Source organism: Bactrocera tryoni, unplaced genomic scaffold (assembly GCF_016617805.1).
Source record: "Bactrocera tryoni isolate S06 unplaced genomic scaffold, CSIRO_BtryS06_freeze2 scaffold_7, whole genome shotgun sequence".
NCBI lineage: Eukaryota > Metazoa > Arthropoda > Insecta > Diptera > Tephritidae > Bactrocera > Bactrocera tryoni.
Window position 1 is genome coordinate 9287570 of NW_024396366.1, and position 20965 is coordinate 9308534.

The 20965-nt window shown below is 37.9% G+C and overlaps 3 protein-coding genes and 1 long non-coding RNA gene across 6 annotated transcripts; 1 reads left to right on the plus strand and 3 right to left on the minus strand.

Moving 5' to 3' along the window:
* Positions 1-286: 286 nt before the first annotated feature.
* Positions 287-1302, minus strand: LOC120781594 (transcription factor Adf-1-like). Of its 2 annotated transcripts, none has more exons than XM_040113828.1 (5): positions 1238-1302; positions 1022-1179; positions 807-966; positions 668-751; positions 287-602 (listed from the first exon to the last, which is right to left on the minus strand). In XM_040113828.1, the coding sequence occupies exons 1-5, from the start codon at positions 1282-1284 to the stop codon at positions 539-541; spliced, it is 513 nt and encodes a 170-aa protein (XP_039969762.1). In that variant the 5' UTR covers positions 1285-1302; the 3' UTR covers positions 287-538. The 2 variants fall into 2 exon arrangements, with proteins under 2 accessions (XP_039969762.1, XP_039969763.1); XM_040113829.1 differs by having other exon boundaries at positions 1022-1165; positions 1238-1293.
* Positions 1303-1777: 475 nt separating this feature from the next.
* LOC120781596 lies at positions 1778-2979 on the plus strand. The gene is made up of 3 exons (XR_005706101.1): positions 1778-1985; positions 2047-2345; positions 2406-2979. It is a non-coding gene; the product is annotated as an uncharacterized LOC120781596 (long non-coding RNA).
* LOC120781593 lies at positions 2974-7531 on the minus strand. Its single transcript, XM_040113827.1, has 4 exons — positions 4656-7531; positions 4433-4589; positions 3805-4373; positions 2974-3720 (listed from the first exon to the last, which is right to left on the minus strand). Exons 1-3 carry the CDS (start codon positions 4696-4698, stop codon positions 3845-3847), a joined length of 729 nt encoding a protein of 242 aa, XP_039969761.1. The 5' UTR covers positions 4699-7531; the 3' UTR covers positions 2974-3720; positions 3805-3844.
* A 4720-nt stretch (positions 7532-12251) lies between these two features.
* On the minus strand, positions 12252-13514 carry LOC120781663 (60S ribosomal protein L9). Of its 2 annotated transcripts, XM_040113883.1 has the most exons (3): positions 13422-13514; positions 12673-12932; positions 12252-12611 (listed from the first exon to the last, which is right to left on the minus strand). In XM_040113883.1, the coding sequence occupies exons 2-3, from the start codon at positions 12911-12913 to the stop codon at positions 12280-12282; spliced, it is 573 nt and encodes a 190-aa protein (XP_039969817.1). In that variant the 5' UTR covers positions 12914-12932; positions 13422-13514; the 3' UTR covers positions 12252-12279. The 2 variants fall into 2 exon arrangements, with proteins under 2 accessions (XP_039969817.1, XP_039969818.1); XM_040113884.1 differs by lacking the exon at positions 13422-13514 and having other exon boundaries at positions 12253-12611; positions 12673-12950.
* Between the last annotated feature and the right edge of the window lie 7451 nt (positions 13515-20965).

Below are 20965 nucleotides of genomic sequence, written 5' to 3' on the forward strand. Positions count from 1 at the left end.
TATATAAAAAAGGGAATTCAATTTCGTTTTCGTAATTCATATTCTTCAACATTTCATGTATGTATTTCACATTTTTAAATAAAAAGTTACTTCTAATATCACAATTATATACATATATACCAAAAAAACATGAAATTCAATTTTGCTTACTAACTACTTAAAAAAAATATTATTTGACTATTTACATACATATTCAACATTTCTTATATATCACATTTTTAAATAAAGAAAGTTACCTCTAATATCACCATTATATACATATATACAAAAAAAACATGAAATTCAATTTTGCTTACTACTTAAAAAAAAAAATTTTCTACATAAATTGAACTAAAAATATTTTCAGTCTATCATCAGTCTATATATCACATTTTCAATTAATCTACCCCAAATACCCCAAATAGAAATTGCTGATTTCCTCGAACAGCCTCGATATTTGTCACCATTTCTGGCGGAAGACCGGCTTCCGAAATTTTTGTAGCCAAGGATGCAAAATGTTGTGCGGTTGAATTGGTTTTACGCGATCGTGATTCGTTAATCATTGTGCATATGCTCGCGCCTGCCGTTTCAAGGAATTTTGCGAACGCATCCCCGTTCTTTTTCTGCGAAAATGAATTGGAAACTAATGAATAAATTTTTCAAAACAAAACAAAGAAATAAAATATACCTTTTGTCCACGTCCATCCGAAGATGCTCTATAATTATATTGTCTTGGACACTTTCGAAATCTTCGCTTATGCTGCTAATAGTACTGTAAAATACATTATTAAAAAAATAATTTTCGTTACGTAAGGATATTTACTTACCGCCTTGAATTTGGAATTTTTTCCATAAATGACATTGCTTCCAGATAACGCCATTTTCTCCGAGGAGTTTGTTGGCCACTCCCGGAAGCGACTTGCTCCATGCGTTTACATCGCTTGTAAGAGTCTCGGAGACTCTTCCATCTCTTTTTGCATTCTGTTTCTGGATATGAAATTAATATTAGAATTTTATATATTTCATTTATAATTTGCCTTACCGCTCAACCTTGTGTTTGTTGAAATTTGTTTCCATGTCATTTCTTTTTTTCTTAAATTTTTATAGTCTCTGTGCGAGACATCAAAAATAAGGGGGCAATTGCGCACTTCCTCTATTAACACTTCATCCAAATCCATGCTGAAATCTGAAATATATTTTCTAAACCTAATTACATACAATAAATGCAAAAATATTATACAATTAAAATAATACTTACCGCAAGTAGACTAATCGCTCAAATTTCAAAAACACAATGGCCGGCATGTACACAAAACAACGCAGTTGTCCATTTTGCATGTACACAATTTCGTTGTGGCCATACTAATACCTTTCACTTTAATGAAATTTAAATATTTTGTTCAAAGTGAAATTTTTTATGCAAAAAATAAGTAAATAGGTAAATATTTTTGCTTTAAATTATCACTTGTTATTACAAATGATATAATAGAGCTATAATATAGCTATTTCATGCTTTTATTTGTAAAATAACTTCAAGCTTGTTAGAGCTGTGAATAATTTTACATTTTACATATTAGTGGCATCACCACTCTACCTCCTCTTTCTATCTTCCATTCTACTGTCAACTCTACTGTCGTCCTACTGTCGTTGGCAAAAATAGGAGCAAATTGAAGTTAGCGAGAACGACAACTGTCGGCCTGCAGTCGTGTAGTCGTGCAGCTGTCAAAATAACACTGCCCATAAGAACGTGTGTATTTTAATATTTGACAGATGTAGTTTGCAGTCTGTCGTAGCCATTGTGTTTACACTTTCAGAGTGAGAATATTTTATTGAATCACAATAAAAAAAGGATTAAACAAGTAAAGAGAAGAAATCTTTTACTAAAAAGTGATTTAAAAAAGAAAAGGCGGTCCGTACCAAAAGTGAGCAATTACCTGAATATAATAAAAAACTATCCAGAGGATGTATTTCAATCGCATTTTCGGATGGCGCGATCAACTTTTATGGTAAGCTTAACTTTTAGTTGTTGAATTTGATATGTATGTAATGTGCTACTTTGTGTTTTAGATATTGCGAAACTCTATCCAACCATATTGGACCAGGTCATTGCGCGGCCGGTTGGGGCATTCCCTTGAAATGTGCCTTTATGTAACGCTGTGGAAATTGGGTAACAGCAACGTCACGTTTCGCGAGCTTAGTGACCGGTTTGGTGTTGCGAAGGGAACCACGCATAAAATATTTTTTAATCTTATTAAAATGGTTTCTTCATTAAAAAATGAAATAACATGGCCTTCTGCTGTTAAACAAAGGCAAGTAATGGAACATTTCGAAAGGAGCCGATGCAATCCTTTTTCATTATTTTGCAGGTTTGTGTATTTAAGCTTCAGTTTTATCAACACAAAATTTCTGCTAACTCTTATGTTTAGGCCATATGTGACAGTAAATTTCGCTTTCTGGATGTATTTATTGGATGTCCAGGCAGTTGCCATGATACTCATGTATGGAAAACTAGCCCTATTTATAAAGGAATTATTTCCGGTGAAGTGGAACTTGCTGAAAATGCAGTCATTTTAGGAGATTCTGCCTATCCTTTATCAAAATTCCTGCTCACACCTTACAGAGATAATGGGCATTTAAGATCGGAAGAAAGAAACTTTAATTACTGCTTAAGCTCAACTCGTGTTTTTATCGAGCAGTCGTATGGAATTTTGAAACAAAAGTTTTAAATACTAAATTATATAAACTTGAGGTCAGTCAAAAAAGCATCAATGGTAATATTTGCCTGTACAATATTGCACAACTTTATTATAAATAGAGGAAACCCTTCGAAATATCTTGTTGGATTACCAGAAAATAATAACGTCATAAATGAAGAAAATGAAAATCACCTTAGTACTTCCATGGCACCTCAAGAAAATGACGATTTAGATGGAATTGCTATAAGGCGCAATTTGACAACGTTGTTTTGTTCTTAAATAAATATAAGTAAAATACTTATGAGTGGAATCCATTGTGTTTTATTTGTGTACTAATTAACAACTTAAAATTATTCGTAAGTTAAATTAAAAAAAAACTCCAATTACTCTGTTTTACAGCCATATTCATATTTAAGACTAAATACTATCATCTTATCTAAAAACTTTTGAAGCATATCTCTAAGGCTAGCCATGGTTTGTATTATCTCGCGCTCTATTTGCATCTTTTCCCGTTCAAGCTCTATAATCTGATCGTGCCTTTCCGTTTTCATTTTTAGCTTCTTCCTCAAGGAATTCCAGAGACTCATTGGCACTGGTTGTCCTACGCCTTCTGCCGAGATTGGTCGATGTTGTGTTGTTCGAGGTTCCTGGAGAGTCATTCGAAACCTCAATATCTTCCATTACATTGGAAGCATTCCTTGTACTTGGCAGTGACAAAGACGAATGCAAATTCTCAGGTGGCGTACTAATGGAATGTCTGGTTCCATACACATCGTCAAATTCTTCAAAAAACTCCCAAGCACTTGCAGCACGCCCTGTTAAGCTATTTCGCTTTTTAATTCTTTTATATGTGCAGAAGAGAGTCACAAATTTACGGGAAATCTGATCCCGTGATAAATTAAATTCTGGAACTTTTTCTTTAATTATTTCAAGAATTCTCCCCCACAGGAATGATTTTTTTTTCCTTCCTTCCTGGAACTCCGACTCCATGTCCAGCCTTGTTCGTATTAAAATTTTTATATAATTTGCTGGAAATTCGTGGGATCTAAATGTAGATAAGGCCTATTATTATTATATAATCATATTAATAATTAAAGACATATGTAGAATTAGAAATCATTTTACTCACTCTTCCATTTCGCCTTTGGTTCTACGCAGTTTCAAAAAAATTACTGCAATGTCTGCGACAATTTGCCGAAGTGCTGCCAACTGCATGCATTAAAAAACTTTTGACGAAGAGCAGTATTGCCGCAGGTTTTTTTGACGAACGCGTTGCCCCTGCAAATATGCAGTGCAACCAAGTTACTGCGTTTACGAACTAACCCTATCATTCGCCCAAAACCGCCTATCTCCGCCTCAAACTCTTCCCGACGCGCTCTTAGTTCACATACCTCCTGGAAAGTTTTCACTGTTCCGAGGATGGCAGTGTCCACCTCGTCAAGCTGTCTGCCTCTTCGCTTTCGTGGTCGCGATGTTAATGACGGATTTGCTGATATCTGACTAGACGGAATTGACTGATCGGACGGAATTGCTGTTGTTTGATCGGACAGAATTATTGTTGATTGGTCGGACGGAATTAACTGCCCAGGGGAAATTGGAGGTGATGGCGAGAGATCTTGTGATATAGATTCGGACGAAATGTTTATAAAGTCATAGTTCTCGTCGCTGCGTTTCAATATTGGCGCACTTTGTCGCATTCTGTTAATATTAATGTTCTCATTATTTACATGGATATGGTAATAATGCGTTTTACTTACGGACGAGGAATAATGTGACTTCTAAAAAATTGCAAACTTTCAAATAGCGCCCACTGCCTTCCTATGAATGCGCCACTTCCTGAAGCATTTTGTGAGATTCTAATTTCTTTATAGAAGCGTTCTCTCAAGTTGCCCCAACGCTTCATAACAACACTTTCTGTTTATAATGTCCAAACATATTGTATATTAAATATTATAATATTTACAAGTATATTGAACTCACCATCAACTTCCAAATTATCGGCGACTTCCTTCCAAGAGCGCATTTTTGTCTCTTGATTTTTGAAGTCGACATGACTCTTGTCATATATGTAGGCATGGCGAATTCCGCACACATTCTATTCATTTAATATCATCCATTTTGATTAATAGATTATTATTTGATTGCTGTTTAAAAATCGCATTACGTTAAACAATCCGAGCTTTATAAATACAAAATTATGAGGCGAACAAAACAAAATGCAAACGAAATTTGAAATGAAAAGTCAAAAAATCAACAAACAGCTTTTTATGGTTACAGCGAAAATCAAAATTCAATTGATATCTATGGTTATGGTTATGGGCATGTTGTTATGGTAACGCACCTCTAATTGGAAACATTGTTCCCCGTAAATTTGATTCAATCAGCTGTTTTATATGGATATGGTTATGCACCTCTAATTCTACCATTACTTATATACATAGTTCGTACTTGCTTGGTCGACGCCATTTTTGCAAATGGTTATTTTCGCCCACAAAAAAATTTGACTACCCTCAATGGCAATAGAATTTATAATTGGTAAGCAAGAACTATTATGAGGGTTGAAAATATTGCTCACGATGGGCGAAGGACAAGGACTCTTCCGATAGTTTTGATAAAACTGAAAACTCCTTTAGTATTTCGACTGATCTTCATAAGTTAGTCCAAAAATATTGGAAACTAAACAAAAACAATTTGCTAGATATGTTAGAAGAGCTATTCATACATTTGCACACTCCAGTTGGAAGTATAGCAGAAAATCCACTGGAAATATGGAACGAATTAAAAACACAATTTTCTAAATTATATAAACTAGCTTTCAAAAACTTAAAAATGTTTGCTACATCCATTCCATCCTAACTTTTATTTTCGAAAGCTAGTCAGACAGTGAACAAACAAAGAAATATAATAAAACTGAAAATGTTGAATAAAATTAGCGAAAAAAGGGGTTTATCCGTCCGTGTGGATATTTATACAAATAGAGGTTTTATTTAACCAATTGATAATATAGCACACGGATTTTAAGGTAAATTAAACTATTTAAACACTCGGTGGGTTTCGCAAAAGATGGCGGAGGATAGAAGCGGGACGCGAAAACGTAGGACCGATCGATGCTAGTGTCGTAGAACGAACTGCACTGGATCTGTTCATCGGTCCTTCTTTATTCTCGTTGGTGCTGAATCAGATGGAGTGATTGTGGTTGGTGCACACGTGTGTAGTTTTATCATTACGGATTGCGGTGACGCCAGGAACGTGAGTCCTCCGTAGGGTATGCCGGCCTGCACGGGGGTCTCTGATGGCATTACGATTGCAAGGCGCATCATGACGCCCGCCGTCGAGTGCGGCGATGCGGCGTAGTAGCGTATGATGGTGCCACATGCATATCTGGCATTGATAGCACGTTGCGCACTCCTGCGTAAGATGGGTGGGCGCCAGACAATTTAAGCAATGGCCATGTGCCTGAGCGACCTGCTGGCGTTGCTGAGGGGTCATCCCCTTAAATATGCGCATTGGAGTTGTGAATGCGTGTCATTATTCGGAGCCTTTGAAACTGCTCGGGGAGCTGCAGTGGCTATGGTTGTTCGCGGCGCTGCTACTGGTGTAGCCTTCGAGCGCAGAACAGTAACGGCCGAACGTACTGTGGACTTGGGGGCAGTTGGCATCTCGGCATCAATATGTATCTGTTAAAAGATGTTATTTTAGTTAACACATATATATATTCATATGGGCATTGGTGCCACGTAATGTGACAGCAGTGAGTCGTCATGTGTATCGACTCCCTTTTCTTGTTTTTTGTTGTTACTTATTGATAGTGGAGGATTTTATTATTATTTATTTTTTGTTTCTTTGTTTATTAGTTACGGTTACGTTATTTTCGGTATACTTTTCGGTTTTATCGGTGGTTGGCAAATAGCATAGCTTAACAAGCGGCCTGGTTAGTGTTCCCGTTGGTGTAAGGAGATCGACTAAGCGAATATGATCATCGGAGCCATAGTAGAGCGGCTCTCTGCGGCCAAGCCGTCTTCGGCAGGGAGGAGACAATAGTATCTGATTAAGACATAATCTCCAAGTTTAGGCGCCTTTTCTGTTGTTTTCCATCGGTACCTTCTGTGGAGGTCCTTTAAATAATCATCTTTCCATCGGTAATTGAAACTATGATGGAGAATTTTAATACTTTCCCAACGGTTTAATGAGTAGAGCGATTCCACGCTTGGCTCAGGTGTGGCCAGGATGGGCGCTCCTTTAGGAAAATATCCTGTCGTGAGGGCAGTAAAGTCGGAGGGAACTTGCGAGAGTGCAGCGAGAGGCAGTGAGCTAAGAACGGCTTCAATTCTAGTTAACAGTGTTGTGAATTCTTCAGAATTAATTTTGTGGTTGCCAGCTATCTTTTTAAAATGAGATTTGAATTATGATGGAAAGCCTCGTCGTCCGACGAAGCGTGCAAATGCCGCGAGAAAAGCCTCCACCGTCAGATTCGTATCGTACAAAGCTCAAGGTGTACTGCCTTTGTCGTGAAACAGACAAAAACAGCCACATAGCCTTTCATGAGGTTAGGAGACTTTAGCATGTGTGCCTTTATCAGAAAAGGCCCTGTAAATCGATACCTGTAGTGATGAAAGGGAGGACAAAATTGCAGAGTTCAGGTGGAAGTGCTGCCATAATCTGCGATCGCATTTTCTGCTTATGCATAGTACAGACCATGCACATGAAAATGAACTTCTTGATTTGGGGCTTAAGTCGTGGAATGTACACCTCTTGGCGGAGTATATGTTGCATGAGGCGATGTTCAGCGTGAAGCATTAGGATGTGGATATATCTGATAAATAAGATGGAAAATGGACACCTCTCTGGTATAATTATACGGTGGCGGTCATTATATGGTTGACTTGAATTAGCAAGCCGACCATTCGCACGAAGCAGACCTTTCGTGTCTAGAAATGGGTTTAAAACCCGGCTGAACCTTTACTTTTTGTAAGTCTGGTGCGTCAATGCATCACAATGGAGGTAAGTTGCTCCTTTAACTTTAAGTTTAAGCCGCTCTAAGAATTTGAGCATATAGGCGACTACTCTGAGGGCTCGGAGGAACGATGAAAATCGTTCAAGAATGTCATTATCATCCAATAATGTGTGATAGGTGTCGATTTTTCGATTTTCTGGATCAATTATGTTGCGCATTGGCGATTGTGGCCAAGAATCGGGAGATTCTGTTAACCATCGGGGGCCATTCCACCAGAGAGTGGAGGTGGCGAGAAGCAGAGGTTTGCATCCTCTTGCACCTAGATCAGCAGGGCTGTCGGCACTGGCTAGGTGTTGCCAAGTGGCTGATCCTACTAGGTCAAGTATTTGCGACGTTCGATTAGAAATATAGATTTTCCACGCGTGTGGTGGAATCGGACCATAGATATAATTTGTATTTCGCCATGTTTAAATGGGTCTGCACCATGGAAGCTAGTAGCAGAGCGCCACAGAGTTCAAGTCGTGGGAGACTTATGCCCGGTTTCACAGTCCATACTTAAGTTGTGCCTAAATAAAATCTTAGCTAAGTATTGTTGCAAACTGAGTGGTCGTTTGCGTTTCACAGTCAATGCTCAATTTCTATAAAATTTTATTATGATATATGGCAACGTTATGGGCAACATATGTTTTACAAATGTCATTCATAAAAATATGTTTGAAATATTTAAATTATAACAGACAATACATAAATTTGCGAGGAAAATTATATCAAAATTGATGAAAACAACAAAAGAACCCCAAATTTCATCACTAGCGAGTCGGAGCACCTATGGGAACTGAAGGAAAAGTATAAGCTGTTATTGAGTGCAAACGAACGGACACTTGCCCTACGCTACGAAAGATGTCGCTGAAAATTCAAAGCAAATTCATAACAAAAATCAGCTGTTATTTAAGCACTGCTTAAGTCTCCCCTTTTCAGTACTTAAGCATAACATAAGTATGAACTGTAAAACAATATTTTCCTGTTTTATCTTAAGTACAACATAAGTATGGACTGTGAAACCGGGCCTTAGTGTTTTTAGAGGCCCAACTTTTTGCTTTTGGCACTAGTAGGTGGCTTGTAGTTGCGGTATCGCTTTGTATGCGCACATAGATAGTGGCACAATATGTCTTTTCAGAGGCATCGCAGAAGCCGTGTAGTTGCAATTTGTATTCGAGGGAATAGTTTACCCACCGCAGAATTTGTATCTGCGAGATGTATTTCAGATCACTAGCAAACTGGGACCACTTTTCTAAGCGAACAGGTTTCACTTGTTTGTCCCAGTCTGTTCCGTCTAGCTATAATTATTGAATCAGGATTTTCGCTCGTATCGTACTTGGCGAAAGTCATCCTGCGGGGTCGAAAAGTTTTGCCATTGGTGATAAAATTTGTCTCTTTGTTATGGCGGATAATGCGGATATGAACTCTGTCGTGTATGTTATTGTCCAATATCGCATTCTATTGGATGCCCGGTGTTTTTGTTGTACTTTCCTTTTCGAATATAAGGAAATTAGTATCCAACAAATTGTCGTTTGGTATATTTTTAAGATATTTTGGTGATTAGCTGTGATATTTTTTAGGGGAAACCCTGCGGTGTTAAGGACCTTTATCACTTGTGATATGGACTCGTATATCGTCTCGATATCGATATCGTCTACATACATATGTTTGTGTTTTTAAGACTTGTGTTGCCAGAGGAAATTCTGACTTTGTGTCTTCTGCCAGTGCGTGTAGTGTACGAATGGCTAGATACTTATTGGGCAAAGTTTATGCCAAAGGTAACTGTTTTCAATTTAAAGACGCGTGGTGGACTATTGGCAGATTTTCGGAAAATAACGCGCTGAAAATCTTGATCATCTTTATGTACGACTATTTGAAGATACATTTTTTCGACATTCCCATTGAATACGTATTTGTATATAAATTGGGATATGAGGAGCATTAAATCTGGTTGGAGTGTGGTTCCCGTAAATAGAATATCATTTAAAAAATTCTACGAGCTGGTGGATCTTGAGGCATTAAAAACTAATCTAACTTTGGTTGTTTTATTCTCAGGCTTTACTACTGCATGATGTGGTATATAGAATGAGTAATATTTGTCTTTTATAATTTTTTCGCATGGGCTTACTTCTTCCATGTGGTCTAAATGGAGGTATTCTTCTAACACACTATCATAATATTGTTTGAGATCACCTTTTCCAATAGGGTTTTTCCATACTTAGAAACTGCTGTATTGCAGAGGTGCGAGAGTGACCTAGGGCGAGTGTGTCTGGAAATTGTTATTTTAGTGGTAGTCGTACGACACACCGACCATTTTCTTCTGGTGTTGTAATTGAAATGGGGAGGAGTTCTTCTAACTCCCAAAATTTTCTGAATTGTGAATTGAGGTCCACGCTTGAGATTTCCTCAACTTGAGTTGTCATTGTTGTGATTGGTTCCGCAACTAGTCCACTTACGACCCATCCGAAAATGGAATTTTTTGCCAGAAGTATTTTTGCAAATTTTTCAACATAATTTGCGATATAAGATCGCTGCTAATAGAAGGTTTATTTGAGCGGGGGTGTTGCAATTAGGATCTGCTAACTTTAGGTGTGTAACCTTTTGCCAATGATTGCTATCCATGAATATAATAGCTTGGAAGCATGTTAGTAAGTTGCGGTAAGACTATGGCTTCTGCTTGAACGCGCTTATCCGCTTGAGGGGAAATTAGGGTAGTGGGGCATATTTTATTTGAGTTTTGTACTACTCCCGCTTGGCTCGGAACTATATATTGCTGTTACAGACGTATGTGAGGTCGGCACGATTCCGATTACTTTGGCGGAGGGGTAAAAAAACCGAATTTCCGTATAAATGGAGTATGTGCGGATAGGGGAGCTTCTCCAGAGAAGAAATATCCAAAATAATATAAAAATAACTTTTATTTTTTAAAATATTCACGATTAAAAGTTCAAAAATTTGCACTAATAATACATGGTATTGCTCTATGTTTCACGTTCACGTTTTTCACTCTGTATATTTAAATATACACTCTAAACATTGAAATAAATTCACATTTCACTTTTATTTTGCTATATTTTACCTAAATTTATTAATTTAAAAATCACTTAGCACACTCATCGTTGAAAAGGTTAGATTGTTTACAATTATGAGGAAAATGAGCCTTGCCACATCTTAACAGCAAATATGTAGGATTTTTAACAATTTTTCTTTGTTTGTTTTTTCGCGTGATTCTTTTTTCTATATTAACTATACTGAAGTACTTTCGCGTAGTACTCCTTTCTACGTTGGCGGCCTTTGGCCGCGCTTTAAAAAAATAACCCTGGTCGAGCGAATACCCGGGGTGACTGAAGTACTTTCGCATAGTACTCCTTTCTGCGTTAAAAAAAAAAAAAATTATTTTGAGTTTCCTTTCAAAGCGGTTACATTTTTTGGTTATCTTGCACTGATATTGAAACATAACGACATAATTTGAGGTTTCGTTATAAAATGGTTAAATTTTGGTTATTATATCTGTCAGCGCTTTCCATTTATTTTTGATAATACGTTTTTTTGTATATTAGGTGACAATATATATAATATTACTTATTTGTTTATTGAATTAAATAAAGAACATATCCACATGAATGGGTAGAGGAATTTTTGGGAAAAAAAACATTTCAGCGAATTTCCTTATTATCACATGGCAGCGCTCCATTTCGTCGTAATTTTTAGCACTCACATGATGTTCACTACGAGTGTAAAATGTAATTTTTAAAATAAAGATTTCTTCGGTAAAAAACTGCTAAAAGTGTAAAATGTGGATTTATTTAAAAGTTTATAGTTTAATTTAATTAATTTGAAATGAAAAATGTGAGTAAAGTGTGTTTAATGTGGTAAAATAGCGTGTTGAAATGTTCGAATTTTGGGAATTTTTGAACTTTAAGGTCGAATATCTCGTAAACTAAGCGTTTGCGGTACCTATGGCCCTACATATCTTTTAATAAGGAGGACTTCCTCTTTTCAACGGTACCTTCAAATTGCGGCGCCAAAGTAATCGTAATTGTGCCAAGAACATATTCATATGAAGGGGTAGAGGAATTTTTGGGAAAAAAGGCATTTCAGCGAATTTCCTTATTATCACATGGCAGCGCTCCATTTCGTCGTAATTTTTAGCACTCACATGATGTTCACTACGAGTGTAAAATGTAATTTTTAAAATAAAGATTTCTTCGGTAAAAAAACTGCTAAAAGTGTAAAATGTGGATTTATTTAAAAGTTTATAGTTTAATTTAATTAATTTGAAGTGAAAAATGCGAGTAAAGTGTTTAATGTGGTAAAATAGCTTGTTAAAAATTTTGGGAATTTTTGAACTTTAAGGTCAAATTTCTCGTAAACTAAACGTTTGCGGACTTCCTCTTTCCAACGGTACCTTCAAATCGCAGCGCCAAAGAAATCGGAATTGTGCCAGCGCCTGTTCTACAGAACCCATTTTAACACTTAATTCGGGGAATGCTATTTAAAAATCCACCCATACCTTAAATCAGTTAAAGAATTGTACCAGGTAAATCGCCAGAACTCTGACGCTACAACAACAAATACCTGAAATCAAATTTGAGCGACTTTTATTTGTATTTAATCCTCTTTTTTCACAACTGTAGTTTTTTCTGATACATAAAGGCCATCTAAAAATTTACGGATGTCCTTGTTTTTAACTGTGGTTGACTGTTGAATCAAGGCAGCTGAACCAGAAACAGCCTCTATGTCATTTCCTTCTACAATCAATTCATCCTTCTGTGCAGTAGAATTTACTACAGTCACCCCAGGAGCCATTTGAACACGTCGAATATATTTTTCTCCAAGGAAATTCCGTATCTCGATTACAGTATTGTTTTCGGATGTTACACAGTTAATTGGAAAATGAGCATAAACTGCACGCATTTTATATTGGAATCCATACGTCACACCTTAAAAAATAGAATATATATATTAATAAGATATAAAATATATTATTTATTGCTTGTTTACCTTTAATCATGTTTTCAATATGACTGCAAACAGTACGTACAGATGCCAGCTCTTTTTTTGCTCCAAACCATTTTTCTACTTTTAACGTACGTTTATCGACCATATACATATCCAAAGCAAGATGTTTAAAGCTTCGGACTAAACAACCTCTAGCTCCAGTTATTTTTACTATACGCGCTTTAACCGAAGCTTTTATCCCTTTCGGTATTTTAACACATTGACTGGAGTTGATTGTCCTCATTTTAGCACTCAGGGGTTACCTTCAAAGAATCAGGAAAACTTAGTAAAAATAAATGAATGTCAACAATTTTAGTTTCGAAATCAACACATATGTATTCTCACTCCGTCAGTAACACAAAACTCTTCACCATCTGTTCATTCGTAGGAATACTGCCGCTCATACAATTGCACTACAAAAAGCTTATCTTTTGGTCAATTTTCAATTGTGGTAGAAGCCCTAACAAACTATAACTTTTATTCAATTACGAACATACAAAATGGTGGGATTTAGATAGAAAGATTTTGTAATCGGTTCTTCTATACAATAAATTTTCTACTTCGATTAACATTATGAAAAAAAATCGGTTCTTGTAAATATAGTATGACAGCAATTCATTATAATGATATACGAAAATAGACACATAGAATTTGGGGTTCTTAAATATTGTTTAACAGAAAATATAATTAAAGTCTTTTTGAGAATTAAAAATGATTCTTAAGAGATTTTAAACACTTAAAACTAAAATTACCAAATACACCCCACATGTACTCTCACCGGAAGCGTGTGTTGAAAAGAACGTAATTTCTAGAGTTTTACGAAAAGTATCGAAGCGATAATAATCGATGTAAACATATTGGAATAACCAAAATGTGATACTTTTCTCTCTTATTGTTCCTAATAACTCATTCAGATGAGAAAATTTTTCTTGTCTCGACACAAAGCTTAAAGTGCCCATACACGAGCAGACAAGTGCGTTCGATCGGTATGAATTCGTTTGCCCATACACCACACAAATCCATTTTGCGTTCGTTCTTCACGGCACGATTCCGATTACTTTGGCGGAAGAGAGGAGGAGGAATATTCAAAAATAATTTAAAAATTACTAATACTTTTTAAAATATTCACGATTAAAATTTCAAAAATTTGCACTAATAACACATGGTATTTCTCTATGTTGCACTAAATTTTTTCACATTTTTTACTTCGTATATTTAAATACACACTCTAAGCTTTGAAATAAGCTTACATTTCACTTTTCTTTTTTTTTCTACTTAAATTCATTAATTTAAAAATCACTTAGCACACTCATCCTTGAAAAGATTAGATTGTTTACAATTATGAGGAAAACGAGCCTTGCCACATCTTAAACAGTAAATATGTAGGATTTTTAACAATTTTTCTTTGTTTGTTTTATCGCGTGATTCTTTTTTCGATATTAACCATAAAAAATACTTTCTACATATTTATATGTGTAATGCGTGATTTATGTGACTGAAGTACTTTCGCGAAGTACTCCTTTATGCATTGGCGGCCTTCGGCCGCGCTTAAAAAAATAACCCTGGCCGAGCGAATACCCGGGGTGACTGAAGTAATATCGCGTAGGACTCCTTTCTGCATTGGAGTTTCGGATATAAAGTAGTTATATTTTTTGGTTATTATGCACTCAAACTCATATTTTAAATATAATAATATTAATATAACTACTTTATATCCAAAACTCAAATTTTGTTTCAATATGTATGCATGATAACCGTAAAATATAACCACTTTATATCCAAAACTCATATTTTAAATATAATAATATCTATATATATCGTCACCTAAAATACAAACCAATGTATCATAAAAATAAATGGAAATCGCTGACAGATATAATAACGAAAAAATATAACTACTTTATATCCAAAACTCAAATTTTGTTTCAATATGACTGCATGATAACCAAATAATATAACCACTTTATATCCAATATTCAAACAAAATTTAAGTTTCTTCTTCTTAATTGGCGTAGACACCGCTTACGCGATTATAGCCGCGTTAACAACAGCGCGCCAGTCGTTTCTCCTTTTCTCTACGTGGCGCCAATTGGATATTCCAAGCGAAGCCAGGTCCTTCTCCACTTGGTCCTTCCAACGGAGTGGAGGTCTTCCTCTTCCTCTGCTTCCCCCGGCGGGTACAGCGTCGAATACTTTCAGAGCTGGAGTGTTTTCGTCCACTCGGACAACATGACCTAGCCAGCGTAGCCGCTGTCTTTTAGTGCGCTGAACTATATCAATGTCCTCGTATATCTCATACAACTCATCGTTCCATCTAATGTGATATTCGCCGTGGCCAACGCGCAAAGGACCATAAATCTTTCGCAGAACTTTTCTCTCGAAAACTCGCAACGTCGACTCATCAGTTGTTGACATCGTCCAAGCCTCTGCACCATATAGCAGGACGGGAATTATGAGCGACTTATAGAGTTTGGCTTTTGTTCGTCGAGAGAGGACTTTTGCTTCTCAATTGCCTACTCAGTCCGAAGTAGCACCTATTGGCAAGAGCAATCCTGCGTTGGATTTCTAGGCTGACATTGTTGGTGGTGTTAATACTGGTTCCTAAATAGACGAAACTATCTACAACTTCAAAGTTATGACTGTCAACAGTGACGTGAGTGCCAAGTCGCGAGTGCGACGACTGTTTGTTTGATGACAGGAGATATTTCGTCTTGCCCTCGTTCAATGCCAGACCCATTTGTTTTGCTTCCTTGTCCAGCCTGGAGAAAGCAGAACTAACGGCGCGGGTGTTGAGGCCGATGATATCAATATCATCAGCATACGCCAGCAGCTGTACACTCTTATAAAAGATGGTACCTTCTCTACTAAGTTCTGCAGCTCGAATTTTTTTCTCCAGAAGCAGGTTGAAAAAGTCACACGATAGGGAATCGCCTTGTCTGAAACCTCGTTTGGTATCGAACGGCTCGGAGAGGTCCTTCCCGATTCTGACGGAGCTCTTCGTGTTGCTCAACGTCAGTTTACACAGCCGTATTAGTTTTGCGGGGATACCAAATTCAGACATCGCGGCATAGAGGCAGCTCCTTTTCGTGCTGTCGAAAGCAGCTTTGAAATCGACGAAGAGGTGGTGTGTGTCGATTCTCCTTTCACGGGTCTTTTCCAAGATTTGGCGCATGGTGAATATCTGGTCGGTTGTTGATTTTCCAGGTCTAAAACCACACTGATAAGGTCCAATCAGTTTGTTGACGGTGGGCTTTAATCTTTCACACAATACGCTCGATCGAACCTTATATGCGATGTTGAGGAGGCTAATCCCACGGTAGTTGGCGCAGATTGTGGGGTCTCCTTTTTTATGGATTGGGCATAGCACACTTAAATTCCAATCGTTGGGCATGCTTTCGTCCGACCATATTTTATAAAGAAGCTGATGCATGCTCCTTATCAGATCTTCGCCGCCGTGTTTGAATAGCTCGGCCGGCAATCCGTCGGCCGCTACCGCTTTGTTGTTCTTCAGGCGGCTAATTGCTATTCGAACTTCTTCATAGTCGGGCAATGGGACGTCTGCTCCATCGTCATCGATTGGGGTATCGGGTTCGCCTTCTCCTGGCGTTGTGCATTCTCTGCCATTCAGCAGGCTGGAGAAGTGTTCCCTCCATAATTTAAGTATGCTCTGGGCATCGGTCACTAGATCACCTTTGGGGGTTCTACAAGAGTATGCTCCGGTCTTGAAACCTTCTGTAAGCCGCCGCATTTTTTCGTAGAATTTTCGAGCATTACCCCTGTCGGCCAGCTTATCAAGCTCTTCATACTCACGCATTTCGGTCTCTTTTTTTTCTGTCTGCAGATGCGTCTCGCTTCCTTCTTCAATTCTCGGTATCTATCCCATCCCGCACGTGTTGTGGTCGATCGTAACGTCGCGAGGTAGGCAGCTTGTTTTCTCTCCGCCGCGACGCGGCACTCCTCGTCGTACCAGTTGTTCTTTTGCCCTTTCCGAAAACCAAGGGTTTCGGTTGCAGCTGTACGTAAGGAGTTTGAAATGCCGTCCCACAGTTCCCTTATACCGAGTTGTTGATGAGTGCTCTCAGAGAGCAGGAGTGCAAGCCGAGTAGAAAATCGTTCGGCAGTCTGTTGTGATTGCGTTTGTTGGCGTGCGCTTTTTGCTGCACAGAGGCGGGTGCGAATCTTGGCTGCAACAAGATATTGGTCCGAGTCGATGTTAGGACCTCGGAGCGCACGCACATCTAAAACACTGGAGACGTGTCTTCCATCTATCACAACATGATCGATCTGGTTGGTAGTTTTTCGATCCGGAGACAGCCAGGTATCTTGATGAATTTTTTTGTGCTGGAATCTAGTACTACAGATAACCATATTTCGGGCCCCGGCGAAGTCGATCAGCCTCAACCCATTTGGGGATGTTTCCTCGTGAAGGCTGAATTTACCGACCGTAGTGCCAAAGATACCTTCTTTGCCCACCCTGGCGTTAAAGTCGCCAAGCACGATTTTGACATCGTGGCGGGGGCATCTCTCATAAGTGCGTTCCAAGCACTCATAAAAGGCATCTTTGGTCACATCGTCCTTTTCATCCGTCGGAGCGTGGGCGCAGATCAGCGATATGTTGAAGAACCTCGCTTTGATGCGGATTGTGGCTAGACGTTCATTCACCGGAGTGAATGATAGTACTCGGCGACGGAGTCTCTCTCCCACCACGAATCCAAACTTGCGCTCCTTTATATGGCCACTGTAGTAAATGTCACAAGGACCTACTCGTCTCTGTCCTTGTACCGTCCATCGCATTTCTTGGGCGGCGGTGATGGCAGCCTTTATTTTCACGAGGACATCAACCAGCTGGGCAACGGCACCTTCCCAATTAAGGGACCGTACATTCCAGGTGCATGCCCTGATATCGTTGTCCTTATTTCGTTTGCCATGGTCGTCATCAACAGAGGGGTTTCTCATCCGAGGCTGTTTGTCGTTTTTCATTGGGGTAGGCTTTTTACGTGGCGGGTCCCAAACCCAGCGCACAACCCTATGCAGGGGATGTTTCGCCTTCTCACTTTAGCTCACCTTCGAACGGATGTTCTTAGGCTACTTGGTCAAAGACCGGAAGTCGTGAGCTGCTTGAGTCATACGTAAAAGAATCGTTTCTGGCCACTCTCAAGTGAATGGCGATCAGAGAACTTTCCTCACTTGCGTGAACTTCTACACATGACCCCATCCTCCTAAGTTTTCGTTATAAAATTTATACATTTTGGTATTATATCTGTCAGCGATTTCAATTTGTTTTTTATGATACATTGGTTTGTATACCTTACACTTTATTACGTAACATTATTATATAATATTACTTATAAAATGTATACATATATAATATTATTATATAATATTATTAATACATGTATATAATATTACTTATTTGCTCAATAAATTTAAAAAAGAAAATATCCATATGCATGAATAGAGGAATTTTTGCGAAAAAGAGGAATTTCAGCGAATTGCCTTGTCATCACATGGCAGCGTTCCATTTCTTCGTAATTTTTGGTAAACAAATGAGGTTCAAACGAGCGTAAAATGTAATTTTTAAAATAAAGATTTTTTAAATAAAAAACCTGCTAAAAGTGTAAAATGTGGATTTATTTAAAAGATTATAGTGTAATTTAATTAATTTGAAGAGAAAAATGTGAATAAAGTGGGTTTAACGTGGTGAAATAGCTTCTTGAAAAGTTCGAATTTTGCGAATTTTTGAACTTTAAGATCGAATATCTCGTAAACTAAGTGTTTGCGGTACCTATAACCCCATATATTTTTTAATCGCGGCGCCAAAGAAATCGGGATTGTGCCTTCTTCACCATTGTATAAACCTACAATTAACAAATCCTATAATTTTCTCCCATACATACGCAGGCGAAAGCTAATAGAATGACAGAAATTACATTAAGAATGCAATAGAATGAGGGAAGACTCAGGGCAAAAGCCCAGGCAGTTCGTTAGGGTTTCCTAAATATTCTATTAATAAAACGGCCAAATGCCTTAAAGTTCCCATACACGAGCACACAAGTGCGTTCGATCGGTATGAATACGTTTGCCCATACACGACACACAAATCCATTTTGCGTTCGTTCTTCACAGAGTTAACATGTGCGACAGGGAAGCGGAACATTTCTACGAATTTATTTTTAATGTAGCACTTTTATCTATTTGTTTGTATTTCGTTAATAAGTTATTCCAACTTTTATTTTTCTCAATTTTATTTTTATATTTATCACTCTTCATTTGCCAAATTGCCAATTCATTTTTTATAAGAGCAATAAATTCTGATACGAAATTTCGATTAAGGAGGGAGCCTGCTTTAGAAGCTTCAAACAATCGATTTTTTTTTTTGCTTAAATTTCTTTAAAAATTATCTAAGAATATGTCCCAAAGTTATAGATGGGAATTCGAAATATTATCGAAGCTAGAAGGGAAATAGGGACCGAGCGTCTAGCAGATATATGTATGTATGTATGAGCCCTTGGGCAAAGAGCGAAAACTTTGTAGCGTGATTTCTCGTTATTTCATTTTTCCGATTATTCTAAATTGGCGGGCAGGATAGAAAAAAAAATAAACGTCATATGGAATTAGGGCAAAGTTTATTATCATTGGCATAAAATTAACTTCTATTTAAACTAAAAAAATTTTAAGAAAAGTCAAGTTTTAACATACTTTTAAACAGCATAAAGTAAAATTTTTTTGGTCCAAAGCCACTATTTATTCAACTTTTAAAAAAATTTTAAAATTTTACACTTTCTTTGGAATTTTCTTAGTTTAACTAGAAGATAAATTAATAAAAAATATTAATCTCTTTGAATTTTTTGTTTCCAATAGAAATTGAAAATGGGAGATGCAATGGAGCAATTGCTTCCCAAAGGCAGAATATCAAAGATTTCGTATCCAAAAAATTTGTGAAAGGTGCTCAATTATATAACTATAAAACATAGAAATTTGGCTTGAATCAATTAATTCTTTCCCTCCCAAAAAAATCCTCAAAAAATGGAAGCCTCGAAAGCAGGCTCTCCACTTAACACTTGCCATTGTCCGCGATCTTCACTGTTCGGCGACACGAGAGAAATGAGATTTTGTGCGCAGACAACGCCATACACGATACACATGTTCGCGCACCGATCGTCAAAAATCAAACATTTTCGCGAACATGGATCGGTACGCGAACAAGCCCATACACGATAAACCGCAAGCGCACATATACCGATCGAACGCACTTGTGTGCTCGTGTATGGGCACTTTTAGAAAAGGCACGAGTGTGTTGCCGTGTTATGCTATCCAATTTATTATTTTAAGTACGTTTTTGTTAAATTTTCAAATGTATTTCGATTACTAAAATTCATAAAGATTAAATTTATCTAGTTTTGGTTGAAATTTTATTCATTGTATCAAAATATTGGTAAATCTTTTCTATTTCATTAAAAATATTTGAAGAATATATCTATTTTTGTTTAAATTAATACAAATAGTTTTGTTTAGTCATATGTAGAAGTTCACGCAAGTGAGGAAAGTTCTCTGATCGTCATTCACTTGGGGGTGGCCAGAAACGATTCTTTTACACTCAAGCACTTTACTACTTCCGGTCTTTGACCAAGTATCTTCTGAGTAGCCTAAGAACATCCGTTTGAAAGCGAGCTAAAGTGAGAAGGCGAAACATCCTCCGCAGGGTTGTGCGCTGGGTTTGGGACCCGCCACGTAAAAAGCTCACCCCAATGAAAAACCAACAGCAGCCTCGGATGAGAGACCCCCCTTTTGATGACGACCATGGCAATCGAAAGAAGGACTACGAATTAAGGGCATGCACCTGGAATGTCCGGTCCCTTAATTGGGAAGGTGCCGCTGCCCAGCTGGTTGATGTCCTCGCAAAAATAAAGGCTGACATCACCGCCGTCCAAGAAATGCGATGGACGGAACAAGGACAGAGACGAGTAGGTCCTTGTGACATTTACTACAGTGGCCATGGTGGGAGAGAGACTCCGTCGCCGAGTACTATCATTCACTCCGCTGAATGAACGTCTAGCCACAATCCGCATCAAAGTGAGGTTCTTCAACATATCGCTGATTTGCGCCCACGCCCCGACGGAAGAGAAGGACGATGTGACCAAAGATGCCTTTTATGAGTGCTTGGAGCGCACATATGAGGGCTGCCACCGCCACGATGTCAAAATCGTGCTTGGCGACTTTAACGCCAGGGTGGGCAAAGAAGCCGGGGCCCGACATATGGTTATCTGTAGTACTAGATTCCAGCATAAGAAGATTC

Bases quoted from the DNA above. Each gene is read 5' to 3' on its own strand.
- LOC120781593 (XM_040113827.1), bottom strand. From the start codon at position 4,698: ATGCGCTCTTGGAAGGAAGTCGCCGATAATTTGGAAGTTGATG. The intron at 4,590-4,655 runs GTGAGTTCAATA...CATTATAAACAG, and splicing joins CGATAATTTGGAAGTTGATG to AAAGTGTTGTTATGAAGCGT. The intron at 4,374-4,432 runs GTAAGTAAAACG...TAATATTAACAG, and splicing joins AGTCACATTATTCCTCGTCC to AATGCGACAAAGTGCGCCAA.
- LOC120781663 (XM_040113883.1), bottom strand. From the start codon at position 12,913: ATGAGGACAATCAACTCCAGTCAATGTGTTAAAATACCGAAAGGGATA. The intron at 12,612-12,672 runs GTAAACAAGCAA...CTATTTTTTAAG, and splicing joins TATTGAAAACATGATTAAAG to GTGTGACGTATGGATTCCAA.
- LOC120781594 (XM_040113828.1), bottom strand. From the start codon at position 1,284: ATGCCGGCCATTGTGTTTTTGAAATTTGAGCGATTAGTCTACTTGCG. The intron at 967-1,021 runs GTAAGGCAAATT...TTTCATATCCAG, and splicing joins AACAAACACAAGGTTGAGCG to AAACAGAATGCAAAAAGAGA. The intron at 603-667 runs GTATATTTTATT...TCATTTTCGCAG, and splicing joins CGGATGGACGTGGACAAAAG to AAAAAGAACGGGGATGCGTT.